This window comes from Tigriopus californicus, chromosome 1 (assembly GCF_007210705.1).
Source record: "Tigriopus californicus strain San Diego chromosome 1, Tcal_SD_v2.1, whole genome shotgun sequence".
NCBI lineage: Eukaryota > Metazoa > Arthropoda > Copepoda > Harpacticoida > Harpacticidae > Tigriopus > Tigriopus californicus.
In genome coordinates this window covers 10,761,071-10,784,482 of record NC_081440.1, presented here as the reverse complement: position 1 = coordinate 10,784,482, position 23,412 = coordinate 10,761,071, and the positions used below count along the sequence as shown (strand labels likewise).

The 23,412-nt window shown below is 43.5% G+C and overlaps 2 protein-coding genes across 2 annotated transcripts; both read left to right on the top strand.

Moving 5' to 3' along the window:
• The first annotated feature begins 35 nt into the window (after nucleotides 1-35).
• Nucleotides 36-21,473, top strand: LOC131886185 (protein artichoke-like). Its single transcript, XM_059234448.1, is given in 7 exon segments — nucleotides 36-664; nucleotides 5,135-5,703; nucleotides 13,903-14,002; nucleotides 16,788-16,958; nucleotides 17,344-17,462; nucleotides 17,568-17,714; nucleotides 17,807-21,473. Coding segments are annotated over 6 exon segments (4,200 nt in total). The 5' UTR covers nucleotides 36-664; nucleotides 5,135-5,184; the 3' UTR covers nucleotides 20,951-21,473.
• On the top strand, nucleotides 21,468-23,294 carry LOC131886293 (kelch-like ECH-associated protein 1). The gene is made up of 4 exons (XM_059234585.1): nucleotides 21,468-21,895; nucleotides 21,978-22,090; nucleotides 22,153-22,419; nucleotides 22,952-23,294. Exons 1-4 carry the CDS (start codon nucleotides 21,633-21,635, stop codon nucleotides 23,248-23,250), a joined length of 942 nt encoding a protein of 313 aa, XP_059090568.1. The 5' UTR covers nucleotides 21,468-21,632; the 3' UTR covers nucleotides 23,251-23,294.
• The last annotated feature ends 118 nt before the right edge of the window (nucleotides 23,295-23,412 follow it).

Genomic DNA, 23,412 nt, shown 5'->3' with positions numbered 1-23,412 from the left:
TGACGACAAGTTTTGCGGCCTACCAAGGCTGGGTTCCTTCATTGTACTGTGGGTATCGTCTGTGAGTGTGAGAGATTGCGCATACACACACAGACATTGTGGATGAAGTGAACTGCGCTAGAGGTAAAAAAAGAACCCCATTTTAGGGAAGAAGTTTGCATAGCACATTGGCAACTCCCTTCCCAAGCCCGTAGTTCTACTCCGGGGTTGTGTCGGATCGTTCAGGAAGATCAGCCGCGTCCGTGGTTGCCTGCTTGTCACGACATTTGATAACTGATTGCTTGGAAAATTCATTTGGAAACCGATATCGTGGAAATATCACTTGTCGGACCTTTCAGTGACTTTATTGATTGCTCAGTGCTGTGACGTGGAGATTGTGCTCGTAGAAAACGGTGATCCTCTGGTTAAATGAATGAAGACAAACCATCGTGAGATATGAACAAGATGGCCAGCAAATTTAAATTGTCATAGGAAACCAACCAAGCGAGTTCGTCAACTTCAGTGAATCATAACAATGAATTGACTGTTCTCACATCGAGCTGACTTGCAAGAAGGATCTGGATCAACCACCGCTCATTCTTGTGCTTGTTGGCGGTGGTGGACTCGAAAAATTGGTCCTTGACTCATTTCCCTTGTTTTCTATTGAAACTTCGAGCCCAAATAGGTACGTAATTCATTCGTAATTCTCCTTTCATGTGTCGACTATGCCATACCATGGCTGCAAGGCGAATCCTCGATTCAAGGTCCAATTTAGCACCTAGAACAATTGGACAAATGCTACAAATGACTCAAACGCCTCGATTTTCATCGCGCTCTTGCGACATTTCCACTGGATCTGGGTCTTAGAATCCATTGAGGAATTTGATGATTTCATCCTCCGGAATCCTCCCAAGTCGAGGGAGTGGTTGTAGCAATGTAGCATTGGATAGGTGATGGATGCTCACAGTATGTTGGTGATCTGAAACCCACACCAACCGAGACGCTCATTCCTCGTCTAGCTTGCCAAAGTCCGATCCAAACAATGACGATCATTGAGAAATTTAACCCTAAACAGTGAGCATGTTCACGGTTTTTGAGCTCATAGGCGTTCAGAAGCTGGATCAGCTAGCGATCATTGCATATTGGAGAATGAAAAACATATGCAGTGCGATTGTGCTAGCTTGGCCGCAGATAACAAGCGTGTCTGGTCTTGATTAATGTGGATTGGAAATGAATCCTGGAGGAATTGAATCCTTCCCACTTCCCGCTTCCACAACATGATCAACCAACTTTCGTTCTCCCTCTCTCCCTCCCTCCTCACTTTTTAATTTTTTTTTCTCTCATCTTTCTCTCTTTCCATCTATCTATCTGTCTGTCTGGTTTTCGCTACAATTAACTCGATCACCACACGAAATCAGATCAAGCCCCACTGAACAAAGGCCGGGTCCAACTCCTCCTGCACACCACCGAAGACCCGTGTATTCACAGTGGGTTCTCGATTCCAAAACTTAAAAAGTGATCTCTCATCTTCCACCAAAGAAGCCACATTTTGCAATCATGACAGTTTTCAATTAAGATTCAAATCGACTGTGATAAAATCACAATCATTCCGAAGAAAATTCTCCACCCAGCCAGGGAGTTGGGCTCAGTAGTAGCAGCCTTAGTTGAGGCCATTTCTAATGGGATTTGATAGTTGTCCTTTCCGCCAATTCATAATGGCAGTTTGATGGCATTAAAAGGTTCTATCCAATCTCCAAGCTTGGGATCCTGAGTGTGGCACCACATTTCAGCCTTGCAATGAAGTGTTGGGCGAACGTTCGATGATTAATGTCCAAGACATAGCACATTTCGTTCTGACGTTAGATGAATTTCGTTGCTAATGAAATGTACATTGGCCATTTTTCACTTACACACGCACAAATATAAATGCATTCATAACCTATCAGTGAAGAAACTCAGGCTGAAAAACTCTCAGTCGGTCAAGAATCTGAAAAATATTGTGTACCGCACGGTGTAGGTTTACTAATACGAAAAGAAACGTCCGAGAATCCGACCGTCATCAAGGATTTCTCAAGCATTGGACTTTCCTCGTCAGTCGCAGATCACTAGATCCCTCGCCAAACCAATGCGTTACTCTTGAGCGAGCTCCAACTCGTCCGTGGATGAAGAAGTCCTGCTTCGACTTATGCATGAATTCCTCAAAGTAAATGAGTTTCATGTGGAGCTCTTGGAAATTTTGTCCACTCACGCTGAATGGAGGAAGAGGGAGAGGGAGAGAGAGAGAGAGAGAGAGAGGGAGGGAGGTGAGAAGCTTGTGGAGGTGCTAGAACATGAGCAAATTGAGCACCGCTCGCAGTCTCACTTTAAGACCCAAGGAAATGTCGCGTACGTTTTTATGGCTTATGGAATACATTTTAGGTCCTCGTCATCCATGGGAGAAATCATGTTTGAAACCTGCTCCCAAAGGTCAACTTTTATGATGTGCATTCGAGAATTCATCTGCTTCTCCTTCTCCATTTCGCCATGTCGAGGCACAAGTCTCATTGTGCTCTCAAAAAGTATTCGGGTACTATTCATCGATGCAGAGCTTTGAAGATGATCCGGCAAAGATGTTAAGATATTTTACCTCCATGGCACTAACATAGTTTTTTTTTATCCCAGCGGGAAGAGATTTATTGGATCTCCTTCGGGGCCGCAAAAGCATCGTCAGAATCCTTCAAATCATTGCATTCAAAGATGATCAGATCGTTTCTGCCGGAGACTTTGGTTGAGCAATATTTGGCTCAAGATTCCGCTCTAGTTGGTGCTGACTTTGATGTTGTTTTATTGTTGGGTGGTCCATGAACGGAACGAGAATCTTACACTCAAGTGTTCCATTAACCAGAATTAACCTGTCAAAACGCCAGAAAGTTTCGAGATAAGAATAAAAAGCCATTTTAATGACTTGAGATGAAACTGGGAAAACCAAATGCAAACGAGCCTCAAGCTCCATTTATTATCTGGCATTAATCAAAACCGTTCTGGCGAACTCTTCTATGGAAATTGTTGCAAAAAGATCTCGTTTTGAGAGAAATGAGAGAAAACTAGGATCTGGTAGTTGTCAAGAACACTGAAAATACCCGGTACTCGCCATTTTGAAGCCTACTTAAGGCGGAAATGCATTTAGTCTGGTATTTTTCCGTGTTCTACTTGGTGTACGTATGTATGTAAGTGCGTAGTGTGGTGAATGGAAAGGTATTTTGCACACTCGAAACGCATCACGTAGCCTTGAATTGATTTAAACCGAGGAGAACTCTGGTGAAAAAGGCTTGTGATATACTCAAGATGCATCCGGATTTCCAAGCAAAGCTTTCCAACACATTATCTCCATAGTTGTAAAATCGTCCGTCAACCCCTGAACCATTGGCTTACTACAATTTCTATCTTTTTTTAAGTTTTTGTTCCACACCAACTCTTAATTGTTATGATGGATGGGGGCCAGATTGCTTCAAATGAATGGCTTGATCCAGTCTTAACTGTTCTAAGATAAATTCACGATCCCCCGTTAGTGGGAGCACTCAGTGGTGGTTTTAGGTGGTGGGAGAAATGTGTTCTCGAGGCGGTTTCGTCATGGACATTGCCCAAGTGTTTGTGGACAAAAAGCGACGGGATTTCTTTTTCATCCTCTCATGAATATGTTGGGTGCCTTTGGGGTAAACCAACCCCCGGCAGCCAACATTCCATTTACTGCATGTGCTGTCACACTCGGGCCAGATTTCTCTTTTACCACCCGATGAAATAGAGAGGATTTGAAATACAAGCCGACCAAAGAGCCCTTCCAATAGTGTAGTAGTATTTACTAGATGTGCTTGTGTGTGTGTGTGCGCGCGGTTTTCCTCTGCTCTCTTGTTATTGATTCCTGCGACTGGACAAATGGACACTCATTTCTCCTACTCGCCTGGTTCAGTTCGTCAACAGAATAATTTGAACTTTTTCAATTGCTTTTCTCCGGGGCTCATCCGAAAGAGTCGAAAGATTCGTTTCTCACGACCATCAAATAGTCAGAGTTGACATGACTTGATTGCACATTCAGTGTGAAGACCACTCAGACCACCAAGAACTATCACCAAAACCACCTGGATAGCGAACTAAGCAGTTTTCCTCTCTTTCTCGCTTTTTCTCTTTGTGTTTGTGTGTCAGTGTGTGTTGTTGTACGTACGTATGTGTCTTATGTATGATGAATGTGCTCGCCACACAGGCGGGGCCACAAAAATTGGCTTCGAGCCTTTACGATGACCCGCTTCCCAGGCTGTTTTGGTTTTTAGTGTTGGTGTTGGATCGAAGAAAAAAAGAGGCCCCGAGAGTCTTGCTAGATTGCTCGAGTATACGGTCGGATGAGAAGGACCATTCTGTCTTGTCAGAGAAGTGTCAATGGCATGGTCTGATCTACACTATTTGCTTGCCCTTATTCTTGATCGATATGCTATCGGCAACATAAATGGTACGAATAAATGATAACCATTATGACAGAAATGAGCTTCAAAGTGCTTCATCATTTGAGTGAGACCAATGTCTACTTTTAGTCTCCTACGCTGATTCTGGAATAAAAGAGAGAATGAACCCACATTTTGAGGTTTCGCTCTCTCTCTCTATTTCTCTCTCGCCCTGGACTTGATTCGCCCAGAGTGGAGGCATAAAAACTTTCAATGAAATACAAGAGGATTTCCAGATTAGATCATCGACTCAACAGGCTCGTTCTTCCTTGATATGGTTTTTATGATCTGTACAGGTACAAAAAGAGCATTCCTCTTCAGAGAGAGAGAGAGAGAGAGAGAGAGATCGGGTCGGGGCTAATGAATGAGAGTCAAGTAAACATGGTTAAAAGTGTTCCTCTAACATCTGCGGCTTAGGTTTTACGAACCCGATGACAAGGCATTAGAAATTCAAGGCTGATCTCTTAAAAGGCAAATTAGTCAGCGAACTAACCATTAAGACTGAGAGGTTCCTCTGAGCAACCAAAGCCGTCTCATTACCACTTCGGCATAACCAGCTAGTTGAGCAGACGACCTGAGAATTCGGGATGCATGCTCGTACCGCTGTGAAGTAATAAATGTCAGCAATTAGCCATTGCCCTGAATGAACCGCTATTCCATTTTCTTCTCATCTTCCCTTGCAGGTCGTCGAGACCAGGATCCTCATCCCATCTTCAGCTATTTTCACACCACCATGAGGCTGAGCCGTGGTTTGTCAATGGCCCTACTTGGGGTTATGGTCCTGTCTGTGGCAACTTCCATTGAAATCCCGTGTCCGGAGTTTCACCCCCGCTTAAACTATCCGTGTCAGTGTGGGTTAAACGATATCAATGCCACCAGGATCAATTGTGACGGATCGGTGTTTGTGGAGTTTCCCCTGTTGCCTTATCGCTTTTACATCCAAGAGTTCTCCCAACGTCACGCCGGGATACAAACCCTGGGTGCTCAGTTGTTCACGGCCAGTGACCTTCCTCTGGTGCGGGTAGATTTCTCCTACAATCAGATCCGACGACTCACTGAACGCCTCTTCGATGGCGTGGAAGATACCATTGAGGTGATCCAATTGGGTCACAATCTCTTGGGCGACAACTTGAATCCTGTGTTCAGCTCGGGCGAGTTTCAAAACTTGGAGTTCCTCAGGGTGCTCGATTTGAGTTACAATCAACTCACGGAAATAGAAGAAGGACTCCTCGAGGGTTGCACTAATTTGAAGGTAAGATAACTCCATTAGGCTGAGATCCCATGGGTACGTCTACGTAAGTATGGAAGATGCAAGACGCATTCATATAGGGTTCCTTAAACTATGAAATGGGCAGAGGAGATTTAGGAGAAGGAGTGATTGCAAACAGATTCACTCCCATGTGGGTGACAATTACCACTCCTAGCATATATCAGACAGACGTTCTTGAGCCACTGCTAATGATGACCTAGTGTGCCATCGTTCACATGACCCAATTGTAGCTCCGTCACCTTCTGCCATGCCCCTAAAAGCAAGCAAGCAAGCAGCCAAGCAACCTGTGCCATCCGTGCAATATCTCTCAATAGCACGCAGAAAACACACACATCAGGCTCATCACGTACATACTGACGTCGTAATCGAGCGAAAGGGAAGACAGAGGCAACAATCTCGGCTTGGATGGAAGAGGAACGAAAAACTTCAAGAGAACAAGGCGACAAGACGACGAAAAAGACGACGACGAAGAACTAGTACTTAGAGCAGTAGCCAGATTCAGATTGTCAAAGCAATTTCGCCTCATGTGGAGTGAGATTTAAATTTCCATTCTCTCATTCGCCCCTGACTGATAACACATACACACACACACACATTTGTGTGTGAGTGTACGTATAGGATTGCCGTCCGACTGACACTAGAAACATCCATTAAGATGGTCCAATGAAAGTCTCGCGAACCACTTTCCGCTCAATCCATCCATCCATCCATCCTTCCTTCCAGTCATAGACCACTCACACTATGGATAGTTGGTTATCCCTCTCAAATTAGAGCTGGAGTGCTAGTGTGTCTGGGTGAGTAAAAGGCCAAGAAATTAGTTCGATCGAATCGTGATGATTCTCTCTCTCTCTCTCTCTCTCTCTCTCTCTCTCTCTCTCTCTCTCTCGTGAGGTGTATATGTGTGTGTGTGTGTGATTTGAAAGAGAACGCCATCCAAGACTTGAGTAGTCCGTGGCACCTCTCGAGTTTGAAGTGAGTTGGCGAAGGAAGTTCTTTTGACCATTTAATGACCAAATGTATGAGAGAACTGCTGAGTAATTCAAGTTTTCTTCACGCTTATCTCTCGGCCCTCTCTCGTTTTCGGCATCAAAGAATGATTGTCTTTCGACAAGAAGCGCATGTCTGAAAGCGTTTTAAACGCCAGAAAGGACTGTTGGACCCATAATTTCTTTCTCTCCTGGGCTTCATCCTTACTTTGGCTAGAGAGACGGTCTCAATTGCTCATTTAGCGACAATTTGAGAGGGTCTCTTTCAACAACACATGACGATTGTACAAGGGGACAAAAGACATTTGGAGGGTTTGGTGGGCCTTTCAAGAAAAAGAGGGGGGGGGAGAGATGTGAGCCATTGGCGAAGATTTATGATTCCCAAGCCTAAAGCTTTATTAACTTTAAAATGAAAATTAACCCAAACAGGCTGGCCTCAAAAACCACACAGAGAGCGAGAGAGAGAAAGAAAAAAAAACTTCATAGGAGGAATCTAATCAAACCAGTTTGAAGAGAGTAATCCATCATCCTCAAAAATTTCTCCTTCTTCTCCTCCTCCTTCTCCTCTTCTTGCTCTCTAACATGAGGTCTAGACCAAGTAGGACCTTTTGTTCCTCGAAACAAATTTGATGGATGAACAAACGAATAACTTTTTGGTCCACACTAGTTGAATTCATACTATTGGCAGACTTTTCAAGACGGCAGACTACCTTCTCGTTTCTTGAGAGTGAGGGTCAAGCGATTAAAAGTTTCGATTGACGGGTGAGCTAGTTTTGCAGCCTCTCTTCCCATCCAAGAATCCTAAAAATAGCTTGCAATTGGATGCATTGCGAAATTGCATTTGGGTCATGTTTCGAGGGTGCATCATCATTACTATTATCATCACTACCATCATCGTGGCTGGTACAATTTAGAACCCGAAGCGCCCATTGTGGAGGCGGGATATCTATTTCCAACGTTCGAAAGACCACAAGGATCTCGGGCAAAATCTTCGGTGCGGATAATTGCGAGACAGCATCCGTCCACATGTACACACGTAGTGTACAAGCTGGACTGCAATATTTGGTGTGCTCACTCCAGTTAAATATTATTGAGAAGTCACCTTTTTGGCCTCCCATTTTTCAACGAGCATGCGATTGGGCGACTACAAACAATATCCTTGATTTAACGACGACATCCGAGAGCTGGTTCCCAATTTTTTCCCTCATCCCTTCTCGCTATGCTTAAAAAAACGTTCGAGTCCTCTCTTAAGGGTATCAGCAAAGTGAAAAACGAACTTAAAGCACTTACAAAAGTCAGGCTAGTCAAGTCAAAATGAAGTACGGGGAGTGAGAAATGGTCAGGTTCGTCGGAACTGTTTGCCATCGATTGGAAAACCATCAAGCAACCCACTTTGAAGTTTAAACTGACAAAGAAGAATTAACTCGAGTTCAGAATGGCAAAGAAGCTTTTGATGTGTGAAGAGGCAGGCGTGAACGTACGTACTTACCTACTTGTGTAGGCAATGGAGTGGAATTTGGTGGAGCTAAAAGAGTAATGGGTAATGGTAGTTTAGTAGGTTGATCGTCTTCAAGGCAAAATGAGGTCATGTCGAGTTTTTGCAATCTATTCTTCATGGCTTCCAAGGAGGTGTGTATTTTCTTACATTCTATAGATTCACTCGAACAGGTGTGCTGATTCTTGGTAGTGGCTACTGAAGGTGTACTGTAGTATAATGGTGGAGCATTGTTTCGCGCAATGCTGGTGAACAGCAAATTGGGATAGCCAAAACACTCAGAGAGTGAGTGTTCAGAATCAAGTGATAAAAAAGAAACCCACCTTCTTCTAAGAGAAAGAAGAAAAGTACAATTTTAAATTGCTTGGAGACCTCAACGGAAGTGGGCCAAAGTCCTGGATTTAACATGAACGGAAGCCCATTGCATGTTGGGCGTGAAGAGGGGTTATTCCTGGGTAGGACCGAACTCTTCTACGGGAGATTTCTCCTCTCAAATATGGAGTGCAATATGGGAGTGATCAGTAATCAATCTTAAAAGTTTGTGATTGACTTGGCTTGAAATTCGTTGGACTGAGAAGGATTGATGGACAAAGCTTTGCTGGTTGAAAATACGTACATTGCGATTGAAAACTGAAATGGGCTACCGATATCTTATTTCTAATCTGATCATTCGGTAAGAAACGGATCAAAGTTCAACGAGAATGAATTGTTCCACTCAGGGTGACTGGTTTCATTTTTTTGACATTTGGTCATTTCTCAATCTTGATCCGAAAGTAACCGTTTCCATACGATACAAAAGAGCAAATGTCCCTTTTACAAGATATGCATGCATATGTTGGTAAATGCAAGCTAGATAATGCGGCTCAGCTTGAGCGTTCACGTAGATCCGACTAATGGACTTTAAACTTGTCACGCTTTGTGGGCCTGATTATGCGAAATGAACTTTCATTGAACAGATTGTATGTACTAAGGCTGTTGTTATGGGAACGCAAACAATTCGGACTGAATTTCTCTTGTAGATTTTAAAAAATATATATATTCCAAAAGTACTTATAATATATGCGTTCCAGAGCATCTCAATTTTTTTCACAAGGGGGATCCCTGGGGAAAAATCACTATTTTTCAATTTTCCATCACTTTTTAATTATTATTTTTGCTTTGTTCGCCAATATTTGATTGTTGATTATGATTATTTAATCAATGCTCGGTTGGGCCTTGCGCAGCATAGAAGTCTTGTTCAACGAGACTTTTAGGTTATATGATATAAGTCTAGTTCAATGGGACTGCCGTACGACCAAGTGTTCCGTGTTTATGCTGCAGTTCTCGTTCTATGAGACTTTTAGTCTCATACAAGCTAGTGCTGCGTCAGGTCTCATTCAATGAGACTCAAAATATCTCAAATAGAAAAATGCTTTCGAATTTGAAAAATGATTTAAGGAAATGTATTTCTATAAGAAAATATACAACAAAATGTTGAAATGAATAGCCAATGAATTAACACAAAGGATTTAACTTTGTGGGAGAAAAATTATCTCAAGGATATAATTCTGTGAGAAACTCCTCAAACTCTTTCCTTAATACTAACCAAGCTGTACGGTAAAATGAAGATACCTCAACAGTAAATAAAAGTTATATTAGTGAAGTTTTAACTAGGAGTACTTATGGAACAATACTTACTTGGAAATTCATAATTTCCAAAACTGCTGGAAATTATGTGAAAGATGTAGAAGAAGTTTTAAATGAAAAGAAAATAAAAAAAGTGCCCGGAGGATTATTTCCAAATTATATGGATCATTTACATTAAATACTAATATGAAAGTTAGATATGTAAAAGAAAAAGAAAAATGCAAGATTTATTATGTGGTTGGTTTTCAGTAATGGCGACGCCCCCATCCCCAGGCAATAACTAAGTAGTTGATTTTTACTAAGTTATTTATATTGTTGAAATGTGTGTTGAAAATGGGAAAACATTGAGATTTCGCCAGGTATCCCCCTTGTGAAAAATTGAAATGCTCTGGAACGCATATATTATAACTACTTCCAAAGAATTACCATGCTAGCTGACGTAATTATCAACATCGTAACTACATGTCGTTAAATCGAATAGGACATTCCCGGAAATCTAAGTCCATGTTAACTAAATCAGGCGGGAATTGCCTCTAGGGTGATTAAGTTTTAGACCTGGATTAATTGATCAGGTGAAAGAGTACTACTATACACAGATTATGAAAACTCATTAACCCGTGAAGAATGGAAAGTTTTTTTTTCTATCATTTCATGACGATCTGGCACGCTGTCGCTATATTCGGAAGCAGGTGCACGTGCTATTTTCCAGTGCTTTCTTTGTGCTTGTCTTGCATATCATGTTCTAGTTGGTGGTCACACATTCATTAAAAAAAGATCCATCGTCATGAATCTTGTTCACCAAGTTCATATCTAAAGGAGAGAAAAAAAATGCGAAAAGTGATTCCTCGTGGTTGACTTCCCCTCTGACGCAAGGATAAGTCTCGAAAACGCCTTTTACTTTTCTGCCGGAATGTATGGCCCGTATACCATGTTTGTAGAGGGCAAGAGAGATATCAATTGACATTCTTGACCTCATTTCGAGCTAAGGTGAGATTACCAAGTAACCAGAGAGACATGAAGAGACCTTATTACAACGGTTCTCTGGAACTAGATTGGAATACCATTCTTCTTCGTATTCGTGGACCGTTGGCTTCCCAATCCAAATAGCGGATGCGGATGCGCATGCACAAGGCATCGATAATTGGGATATAAATCTTGCTCTCATTGGCCTCGACTCGACTTGTTTCACGCGGCCGTGATCGCCTCAATTATAATCCCAAGGCCTGAGAGCCATCTCATCTGGCCCTACTCCATCAACCATGATGAAGAAACAATGTTCAATGGCTCTAATTGATCCGCAGAAATCACCTCATGATCAATTGAGCCTCATCAACTATGACCCGATATTACTTAGATTCTCAGTCGGGGCTCAGCACTGCTTCGTCCAACACTCCACTGTCCATGATTGGCCACGAAGAGCTGCGAGTTCCCTAATTTGGGAGAAATCCTGCCAAGTGGAAGTGAATGCTTCTCCCAATGGGAAACTCGTGACTGACATGACTGGGGTAAAAGTGAAGGTGGAGGGGGATGTGGGGAGTGGTCATGCAAGGAAAATCTTTGATTGTAAAGTAATTTTATGCCTCGTTAGTTCTCCACGACCACGGCACAGATGACAATGACGAGGAAGAAAACGCACCAGAACCCTTCCACACCCAAGTCGCCGGGTCGAACCAAAAAGCACTTAAATCCTTCCCACTCTTTGCGTCTTTGGAGGAGCGATCTCGCCAGTTGGCCAAGGATCGAATTATCGTTATTTGCTTTCCGAATGACTTACCTCATTGTTGTAGGTAGACATTGAATATCTAGCTCGAGTTCCATTGCAAGTGTTTTGCACAACGGTACTAATCATTTGATTTTCCATTTCCTTGTGAATAGCCGATAAAACAATGGCAAACCAATCCCATTAGTTATAAAACGACGTACAAAGATTGTTTTCCATGGTCATGGGAGCCATCGCCAAGTTTATCTACCAAGAAGGAATGTTTACAAACCCGAGACTGGACTCAAACATGGCATGATTTTGTTCCCCAGAGCTCCGAATGGAGCTCGAGAGCTATCATTGATTCGCGTCATTTGTCTTGATTCTTGACGGTTAAATTATGGACATTCCTGAATTCCTCAAATTCGATCTCGAGCACTCACAGCAAACCTGTCGTGCCCGTTTAAAATCGACGTGGAATAATACACAGTCTGTGGTTGTTCCCGTCAAAAAAGCATTCTCGTAAGCTAGGAAAGGAATTCGTTTTCACGCTCAAGTTGTCCAACTTTTTCGGGGGTGCCTCATTCGCCGTTTAAACCCTGATTAGCGGGCCATGACAGACCAAATTGGCCATTGATGGTCAAAGACGGTAATGTTGCCATCGTTTCCTCAACCAAGAATAACAATCTTTTCACACACGGTCCCACTTGCCCTTGGCATGCATTTGATTGGAAAGTTGGACTCGCCATGTCCAAAGTAACCACGAGAAATCTGCGATACCATTGTACCACATCCATACGACCGAGGTACCCTAGGTAGTACTACTGTAAGATTTTTCTGCTATATCGGAAGCCGACGACGCGTACATATGCGTTTCGCCATTCGAGCGTGAGTTTGAATTTCCCATAGCGAAATGCCGTGCTTGCCATGGGGAATGTTGCCTACATTTTCCTCGGATTATTGACTTCATGGCAATAAACCACATTTACCCTCCCCTTACTTGGATGAAGATCAATCTACGACGATGAGAGAAACCGATTTTCTCCAAATCCGGTAGAACGAGAAACACTCAGATTGTCGAATTTCTAACGATGAAAGAAACAAGGGCAAGTAAAATGTGATGGACCGAAAGCTGAACATTGTGCAGAAGATGGCCAAAGTAACGAGTTGTTCTAGTTGGAATGTGCCATTATGTTTGCGGCTCTTCTAGTCATGGAAAGATCATAAACAGCTTCCTGTGACAAATTAATCACGTCCAAAATTGCCAAATTGCCCTTCAAATCCATTCAGAACTTGAGGAAGAGCACGGCGCCAAGAAATAGTATCACGAAGCTCCCATCAAATTCAAAACAATAATAGTTACTTCAGATCGGTATTCCAAACTCAATCGGCATACCAAGTACCTCTTAAGATCCAAAGGCAGAGAGATTGGATAGATGAGTCCATCACCAAGACCTGCTCACATCCTATGCCCTCTGAGCAATCCCAAGAATCTTAAAAGCTCAATTATACGAATTTGAGGAATGCGGCAAATCAACACATGCATGTTGGGTAGGCCTTCACAATAAGTCAACGGACATGCAAATAAATGGGCCGGTAAATCTTGTGCAATAATACCTATTAACAACATTCCATAAAGCACTGCAGGCACCATGGGTGTGCCAAATTTGAGTTAATGTCCACATTCATCAATCCATCCATCTCGGGGGTCCATCCATCTATTCACCTATTCCTGGCCCCAAGAAAAACCCTGGTTTCTAATAGAAATAATACGTAGATCGTGGGTTATGAACGTCATGAAAGCCAAGTCACACTAGCATTTCCAGTGCACAACCAAGACTCGTGAGTTGAAGTGCCAAAGATAAGCCTCAAGATGCACTTTTGGTCGTGAAGCATGCATGCTTTACCCTCTATTTTTGCTCGAATCCAAGCAGTCCTCAACTACGATACATGGTTACATACGCAAATACAGATCAAGCTCATTGTTGGCTTGAGAGATTAGGATGAAGACTGGGATTGTGAGGAATCTGCTATTACACTCGTTCTGAGACTTGTTAATTGAAGTTTCGTGTTTTTTGAAACATCATTTTCTTTCTTGGCTGATGCCAATTTGTGGTCAGGTGGATTGGGAGACATGAGTTCAACACAGGCCAGAGAGAAAAGAAAACCTCGGGGAAAAGTTTCCACATTCTAAATAAGGAGGCTTCATCGAGGACACAGGGACAGGTTTTTGCCTCTCCCAACCGAACAATCTTGGAATTCCTCCAAACCTGATCTGTGATCTGTGTGACCCACTACCTTCAAAGATTTGGATAAACACACCTGAGAAAACGTCGGAGACTACAGATCCTTCAATCTGGCTTGTTTTCTTCCAGGATTTGCGATTGGATGGTAACTTCTTGAAGACCGTCCCGACGAATGTTCTCCTCGGTCCGGACTCTTTGCAGAATCTTCAGCTCCAAGATAACCAAATTGGTAAGTTTCCCTCGTTGCGCTTAATTAGTGCACCTTTTAGCTGCCACCACTCAATTTGTGGCCTTGTCCATCTGCTTGCTTTTTTCATCTTCGTTAACCACAAATGGAAACTGAAAGGTCTGATGACACTCACTCGACTGAGAAGAACAAACCGATCTTGGTCGATCGGCTGTTGCCATTTGCCGCCTTGAACTTTCTCATCTCTCCTCCAAATCCGGGCATTAATCATCCGACCAGATCCCATTGTCCAAGTTTATTCTTCTTCAGGAATGAGATTCTCATTGCCATTGGAGCATGTTTTTGCAATAGCACAAATAGCCGGCCTCCTCGGGGAATTGGCACGGAGGAAGGAAATCTTCGGCAGGTTTATTTTCTATCCCAGAGATGGATTCAGGCTGGAGACCCAGGGGTCTATCTCGCCTCCAAATCAAACCATTAGCATCATCAATATCAGCAGCAGTATATTTGAGAGTTGATTCTTCTCGTACCTTTATGTTTACAAACCAAACAATCTTCTCATACTTGCATTAGACTAAGCGATTTTCGGCTACTATTCTGCCAAGCCAAAGAAGTCGGTGGTCGAGGTCGAATGGATCGAGCTTTTTATAATTCTCGCTCATTCTCTCTTTTTGTTGTCCACTCGCTGGTTTACTTACCATTTCTTTAACCCTTCTTTACTTGTTCGCCATTAGCAACCTGCTTTAGCTCGTAACCCAGCCAATGATGACCACCAGAGAGGTAGAGAGGTAGAGAGATGTGCGAGTCCATTGTCCAGCCTCCCGACGACGAGGTGGACGAACGAAGAGAGGCCCTCTACTCACTTGAACAAAATCTGATCCCACTTTCTCTTGAATGTCTTCTCTCTCGCGCTCGGCTCGAGCCGCCAATCTCCAATCTCCACCACTGGCTTGGTCATCACAACTATCCAAAGCAAAAGATGATGAGGATGTCCTTTTGCATATTTTCTGTAAACGCTGGTGCCTGTCTGCCCTGATCGCAGATTATGTAGTTAGAGAGAGGCCCTTGAACCCCCGAACTGAGGTTGCGAGTCCGCTGTCTTTGTAAGAAGGCGAGCGATTACGAATGGCTTCAGGGAATCCGCTCATTGTGCCTGTGAGCTTCTTGCGCTTGACCTAATCTTCGGATCTGGCCCAAGTTGAAGTGTCTGGTGGCATTGGAAGTGTTTCGGGTCTGAGTTGTTACCTGTAAAACGCCACCCTGACTGCTTTTGAAACCCTTGAATAATTATGTTCTAAAGCCATGCCTTCCCTTGAATGTCATCTGTGTAATTTCTTTACCAGTAACAAACCCTCGGCTACGTTCAATATGGCCATGGTTGTCAGAGGAATTCTCAAAGACATGTTACTTTCTTACCTTCATTCACCCCAAGGTCTTTTAAATATGCAAAACTTTGAAAATGGCAATATTTGAGCAAAGGCTCACCCCCGGATTGAGTGAAGCGACCAAAGCTGTCATTGGACCAGCGTCTAAAAAATGTTTCAAGGCAATGGTTTTCCATTCCAATCAGTCGAAGGTAAGAACCGAAGAGAGTAACGAGCCATCGGAAGAGTCATTTTCCACGTAAAAGGCAAAAGCAAATTAGATTTGCGAGATTGGCTTTGGACATTGAGAAGTACTTGTTCATGGGTGGATCCTGGACGTGAAGCAGTCATGATGATATGGCAAATTCAGTGACCGGCTCACGCTCAAATGAAAAAAAAAGAAAGAATGAAGAAATTCCTCCATAGGCAGATAGGCAGACTTGTGTAGAATCTGCCATTGAAAGAGGTTTTTCCTCAACAAGCCAGCAGCCTGTTTGACATTCATTCCATGTTTTTGCTCGCCAACCGAGGTCAAAAGTTTGTTTCGGCCATCATCCAGCCCATATCAAAAAATCATGCGAAATGATGATGGGTGATCATGATGATCATCTTTGTCGTCATCATCATAACCATGTCATGATTGCCATCGCATCGTGTTATCTACCGCCACTAAGAACAGCAACAAAGGGCCCTGGTTTTTTAAAGATTTGATAAACGTGGGTTATTTAATCAATCCATGGCCTGAGAGCCGTGCAGCATGATGATACGGTCTGATTTTCCTCCTCCGTTTGAAAACGATTTGATTCATTGTGCACGCAGTTGTCCCAGATGGTCAATTAAAGGGTGTCTATCATGTAATTAATTAGCTTTTCATCATGGAATGACTTTTTTCTTTTGCTTTGACGTTTTCCTCCCTCCCTCGTACTTTTCACAATTGAATACTGTATGGTTAACCATTGGGACATGAAAGACAATTTTGACCCTAGACTTACTTGCCTTTGGTGTTTCGAGGGAAATCTGAAGATTGAATCTCGCTTTCGGCTTGAATATCTCTGAAGACTTGGTTGAATGATTCCGATTATGATTATTTTTTGAGAGCAGCGTTCGTTTTTTGGACCAAATGACTCTTTGACGTGCAGAATGGAAAATTATAGCCCACTAATACGAGATAGTATGTGGAAGTAGGAGTCGAAGTAGTTGTTCAGAAGTAGTTTGAAAAGAGCCTGCGGGAATCGGTTTCCTTCGTCCTAGAATCTAGAATTTCGCTTGCATGATTTTGTACCCCTCAAGTCCTGAAAGCCACTTTCAAATACTTCTGACCCGATAACGTCATTCTTCGTCTATTCCCAAGCAAAAGGAATGCTCAGAGGGGGGAGGGCAATTAAATAAGATCTTGCCTCCAAAGATCCCCGTGAGAGAGTTATTCCGGTCCGGTTTTTTTATGTTTTCATCTCTCCTCACAGAAATCCTCACACCAACGGTATTCCGGACTCAACCCAAGTTATTATCGGTGAACTTGACGAACAACGTGATTAGCGATGTTCAGAGTGGAACGTTCGCCAATATGACTCGATTAGTCAGGCTCATCTTAACCCGAAATCGAATCAAAACTCTTAAAGAAGGATCACTGGGAGGTAAGTCTACTAGTACATCCAACATTAAGTGGCAGATCCCAAAGGCATTTTTTTCGAAATGTTCTATTCTGGTATTTGGACAAAAGTGGCAATCTTTCTCGACGTGAAATTGGCCTCGAGCAGTCGGAAAAAGTCAGTATAATTGTGAATGTGCAAAATGGACCTGGGTGAATTTCACGCCTCCTGGAGATGATTGTCTCGCCAAAAATGGCTTGAAGAGAAAGAAACCCACTTGAATTTGATTTCGTCTCTTTCTTTTTTTCCGAGTGGCGAGAAATGCATGCACACGCCACATCAAACTTCTGCGGTCTAATGGCCGTGTGGGTGTACGTACTACTGTAGAAGAAATGTCCAAATCAAGATCCTGTCTTCCTTCATGTTCCAGAATTAACCAACCTGGTTGAGCTCGATCTCTCATTCAACTTACTCGACCAAATTCCAGTGCAAGGACTAAAAAACCTTGAGAGCCTCAAATTCCTCAACCTCGCTTCCAATCAAATCCGGGTTAGTTGCTTGCACTCTAATGAAAAGTCACAAACCGTTTAAAGTTATTTTTATCGAAAGGAGATCAAAATTGATAGCTATTACAAGTGCATTTTACATTTACAGAGTATCAAAGAAGCAGACATGCAATTCCTATCATCGCTGGAGTATTTGGACTTGAGCCGCAATCTCATTGGCGAAATCATGCCAGGCACATTTTTGGGTATGGATCGATTGAAGGGACTTGACTTCAGCATTAACGTTGTGTGAAAGGTAAGAAAGATATAAACCAAAAGAGTCATCTGGCCGACCAGCTCTAATCAAATTGAATGATAAACTGAAACTTGTCGTCCTCTTATTTCTAGATTGAAGACGATGCGTTCGAAGGCCTAGACACTCTCGAGTATCTGGACATGAGCGATAATAAGATCCTGGCTCTACCGGCAGCTGCTTTGGCTCGATTGACCAATTTGAAGCGACTAAAAGTCGACTACAACCGAATTGGTGCCATCACGGAAGAATTGCTGTCCTCAATCCCAATGCTGGAGGAGCTATCACTAGCATACAATATCATTCATGACATCCCGATTGGAACTTTTGCCTCTTTGGATAACTTGAAGATCTTGAACCTTTTTGGGAACAAGTTGTCTGTTTTGGCCCCTGAGACATTTGAAGGCATCGAAAATACTTTGGAGTACTTGGATGCGGGTTTCAACGTCATCGAAGAGGTTGGCGAAATTAGCTTTCCGTTCTTGAAATACCTGAATCTAGAGCAGAACCGATTAGTCAACATTGACGGTGCGTTTAATCTGCTTGGATCACTACAAGTTCTGGAAATCCAAGGCAACATGATCGAAGACCTCAGCATAGCCACATTTATGGGCATGGATAATTTGATCAGCTTGGATGTGAGTCGGAATAAGATTAAAATGCTCAAGTCTAACGTGTTCGAGAACACATACTTGAACGAAGTCAATCTCAGCCGGAATGCTCTCAAGGAACTAACCAAAGACACCTTCCGTGACTTGTCCATTTTGGAGGTCCTTGATTTGAGTCACAACAAGTTGATTGGCATCAACAATGGTGCCTTTGATAACATCCCCCGGCTAAAGAAGCTTTACCTCAACGACAACAAGCTCAGCTCCTACAAAGGGGATTTCTTCCAAAACATGGGCAACGACACCGATCTGCACACTCTGGACCTAAGTGGCAACGCCCTCACCTATCTCTATCCGGAGTCATTTGTGTATCACCCGCAACTGAAAGTGGTCAGCTTCAGTCGGAATCAATTCAGCTTCTTTCCCACCCAGTTTATTAAGGGGTTGATCTACTTGGAAGAGTTGGCTTTGGATGCGAATATCATCAAGACGGTCGATGACGAGGACTTTGCCAACTTGCCCAAATTGAAGACCCTAGACTTGAGCCATAACGAGATCGAGAGCGTGAGTGAGACGGCGTTCCAGAACTCAAGCCAACTTCAATACATCCACATGAGTCATAACAAGATCAATGAGCTCAAGAGTGACACGTTCTTAGGCACGATCAGGCTCAACTTGGATCTTTCGCACAACAATCTATCATTCATGTCCAAGGGGATTTTCGATCGTCCAAAGGTGATGATGCTCCAGAGTCTGGATTTGTCTAGCAATGCGTTCGAGAAAGTGCCTGTGGATGTGTTGCAAAGCCAGTACTTCTTCTTGGACACTCTCAAAATCTCGCATAATCAGATAAGCGACATTCCCTCGGATGCCAACGTGTTGGTGAATATCAAAGAAATCGATCTTTCATTCAATCCATTGACTGAAGAGTCCATTAACAACGTGCTGAATGAACCCAAGACTGTGCGAGAATTGAACATGGCTGGCACTGGAATCCTCACCGTTCCAGTTTTGGAAACTCCATTCTTGACCCATTTGAACTTGTCGCACAACAAGATTTCAGTGTTAAACGAGGAGATCCTAGGGAAACCCTCTTTGGAGTCATTGGACGTATCCAACAATGAGATTCCAAATCTGAGTTTTGGTCTGACCTCGGCTTGGCCGCAACAAAAGGACCTGAAGTACTTGGACGTCTCTGCCAACCCAATCACCTACATCATCAAAGGAGACTTTAACTACCTCGATAGCTTGACTGTTCTGAAGATGAATAATCTGGTAAAATGTACCAAAGTGGAACGTGGAGCCTTCGCTAATATTCGAGCCCTCCGCCAATTGGAAATGAATGGACTTCCCAAAGTTTTATTCATGGACATCAAAGGTATTCTCCAGAACTTTGATACACTCGAAACTGTGAAGGTGGAATTGAAAGAGCCTTTGGTTGGAGATCACTTATCCCCGGCTTACACTCCTCGCCTCAAGAATTTGGGGATCAGTGGGTCCAAGGTCAAGAATATCGCCATTGGTGCCCTCGCCGGTCTTCGAAGCCAAAAGATAGCAATTGAAATTCACGATACTCAAATCAATAACATTCCAACTGCCTTATTCTTTCCGGTTCCAATGTCAGCCAGAATTGATTTAGACGTGAAGGACAGTAAATTATCGAGTCTGGGCCCACAGCTCTTGAACACTCTGGACAGCAAACAGCGCCATATCCGATTGTCAGGGCTTTCGTCCAATCCGGTGTTCTGCGATTGCAATGCACGTGCTCTTCATAGGTGGCTTCAAGACAAGATTGGAAGTGGGGAGGTCTATGGAGACTTGGGAGATGTTCGTTGTGCAGCTCCTGATCCTTTGGCTGGAAAACTTTTGGCCGAACTTCCGACAGAAGAACTGACCTGCGAAGGACGAACTACCACGACCACCACGGAACTCGAGTTTCTGACTGAGCGCGTGACCACCACTCCGGAACCTGATATCATTACGGGTGCTGATGACGAGCCTCCATCGACCACCAAGGCGCCAATCAGAACCAGGCCGACCCGTGAGCCGTTACCCAAAACAGCTTCCCCGTACAACATGGATGCCCTCATCATTGGAATCGTAGGCGGTGTGGTGGCATTCATTGCCATCATAATCATCATCATTTGCATTGTGAGGTTACGTCTAACTGATAGTCAATATCGAGGCGGTCCCCTGGCTGGACCGTTGGCTCTCCGGGCTCAAGGAAAGTGCACATGTCTCAAACCCGTACCTCCAACCATCTACGGAGCCCCATCTACCATTGGAACGAACGGTTATCTCTCATATCCATCTACCCCCGTCCCACCTCATCACGGTACTTTGGCACTGACCTGGAACGGCACTGGGCCCGGCAATAGCGGCACCATCAACTCCCAAAAGATGCTTCCCCCTCCCGCTCCTTCTCTTCATGGCAGCAACTTTGGCACAGTGGGGGCGCACAGCTACCTGAGCGCTGGCACTATTGTGTCTCGAGGATCTCAGCATGGAGCAACCCTGGCCTCATTCCCAGGCACTTATCAACCAGGGTACCCAACCACGCCTTATTATGTGACCTTCCCAGCCGAAGATTCAGATGGTGAACATAACGGGAGAGAAAGCGGACGTCGATGAGATCTATGGTGCCTTCATCCTCGATGAACTCCGATCTAGTCGTTCAGCTCGCATTATTTTTCTCCCGTTCCTAAATAGCCACCTTGAATACTAGTTCAGTGCTCAAGACAAAAGTTGTACCGGATATGACATGAAAGTTTACTTCTAGTCAACATTTCTCTTGGGACTTCTCCTCAATGTCTGTACTAAAAAGAAACTTGCTTTGCCAAATTCATCCAGAAGAGAAACCGTTCGGTGCCAGCATCAAAAAAGGAAACAAAAGCAATCATCTTACAACTGGGGAACACAGGAAACCCAAGGGTCCACACCTTCAACACTGATTCTGTATGGATGTGGCCGTTGGGGGTTGGATGCCGGGATAATGTATAGACATGAATGCAATCAAAGAATTTCAACTTAGAATACCTTTGTAGTTTCACGTATTTCTAAAGTGTGTTGCTACCCTGCTGAGGGTCAACAAAGTGCGCATGAATTCTAGAGAGATGAATGAATTTAGTCAAATAAAGTAATATCGACAAACTCAGCCCATCATGCTCCCTTTTACACTTCTGACCTGGTTTCAACAAATCTCTTTATTGACGAAACTGTTTGCTGAAGCGGGTTCAAGCTCACTTACTCGTTACGTACTCATACTCTCGTTTTGTGCTTGCGAGATTTTCATCAGTATCAAATCATCATCAACATGCAAGTGCTAGCTCCTGCGTTACTCGTACTTTTGGGTCTTGCCATCCAAATTCAAGCTAATTTAGTGGTTATTGGTGGTTCCCCCGATGCTGCCCAATTCTTAAGCTCGGTGGAAATCGTCACACCAACTGGATCATGTGCCGGCAATATCCCAGACTTTCCTGTTCCCATTCATAGCCTCGTGGGTACTTTCTTGGAATCGTCTCAAGAGATCATGGCTTGCGGTGGGATGGTAGAAGGCAACGAATTGCCTCAAACAGGGTAAAGAAACAGACAATATCAGCAACCATGTCGTTTTTCTACTTTTTACACCATGTGCACGCGTGCGTTCATTTGATTTTAGAGATTGTTACAAGTACAATTTTGAACTCCAGCAATGGTCGCCGTCCGAGCCCTTGCTTTCCCCCCGAAGCTCTTCTACCATTGCGAAAGCCAACGGAAAAATCTATGTTATTGGTAGGATAATGATAGGCCTTATAATCAAATCGGTTTTTACCATGCTTCTCATGTTTCTTCAGGAGGAGAGCAAGGATCTTATGTTTTGGACACGGTCGAATCTTACGATGAGACGAGTGAGACTTGGAGTGAAGAGATTGCCATCCCTGCTAAACTGAAAAACCCTTGTGCCGTGGGTCTATCGGACGGTCGGATTCTACTTTCCGGTGGCTCTGGCGGCACTCCCAATGGAGCGTTTCTGTATCATCCCGAGTCCAACGAATGGGAAGCCACTCAACCGTCGACTTTTGGCCGAGCCGATCATAGTTGCATGCTTTACAATTATGAAGGTGGGCTTGGTAAATCATTGATAGATAATGAGAGACAGTACTATACAGTCTTGTCAAAGGATAAACAGCGTGGGTTCGAACGAAACCTTTCAATGGCAAAAAAATGGATTTTAACCTTTTATAATCTAATTCCAATTTTCTCCATATAATCGGGTGGGAAAATGTAAGGAAAAGAAAATATGGCGAGCAAAAGAATGTAAAAACATCGACAAATGATTGTTCGCAATCCTGCTCTGCTTGACTTGGAAATTTGTAATTAAGACGTTTTGCTCGGTTTTCATTTTCGAAGAAGAACCCAAGTTAAACAGTACGTAGATCGGGGAATGCAAGATTTAGCATAATCAAGGTACGTGTCGCACGTATAAATCAGAGATTATTTAGTATGACCCCCGTGTAAGGACTTCTCCATATGCAAGCTCATTTTTACCAACAAAGCCATATTTCTTGTTTGAATTTAACTACTTGTTTAGATTTAGTATGAATTTTTGACATTACAATATTGATCGATGTCTTTGATGTCTACAATTTGCAGGATCTGAGGGAGTTCTGATTGCTGCGGGACAAAGCACACCTTTGGCTACGAATCAAGTAGAGTTCTTTGACCCGTCAACGTCCGAGTGGACCACTTTGGAACCAATGCTGGGGACGCGATTCGGTCAAGAGATGGGTAATCTAGAAGCCCTTCCCACTGTAATCGGAGGCTATTTCAATGCTCCCATTTCCCAATACGATGGAATTGCATGGTTGGATCGAGAAGATTTGGCTTTGAAAACAGCTCGGAGTTGGTTCGGGCTGATTGAGGTTCCCTCTGACTTGGTGAACTGCGATTAGAAACATTCCATGACAATGAATTACACGAATGTTTGTTGAGCCAACTTATGTATTGCGGTTCCCTCTGAGTGGAATGTGCATTCAATGCTTTACGATCTAGCTACGATCTGGCTATTGGCGGTGTGGGTTGTCGAGCTTGGTCGAGCATGCATGAAATCCATT

Bases quoted from the DNA above. Each gene is read 5' to 3' on its own strand.
- LOC131886293 (XM_059234585.1), top strand. From the start codon at position 21,633: ATGCAAGTGCTAGCTCCTGCGTTACTCGTACTTTTGGGTCTTGCCATC. The intron at 21,896-21,977 runs GTAAAGAAACAG...ATTTGATTTTAG, and splicing joins AACGAATTGCCTCAAACAGG to AGATTGTTACAAGTACAATT. The intron at 22,420-22,951 runs GTGGGCTTGGTA...TACAATTTGCAG, and splicing joins CATGCTTTACAATTATGAAG to GATCTGAGGGAGTTCTGATT.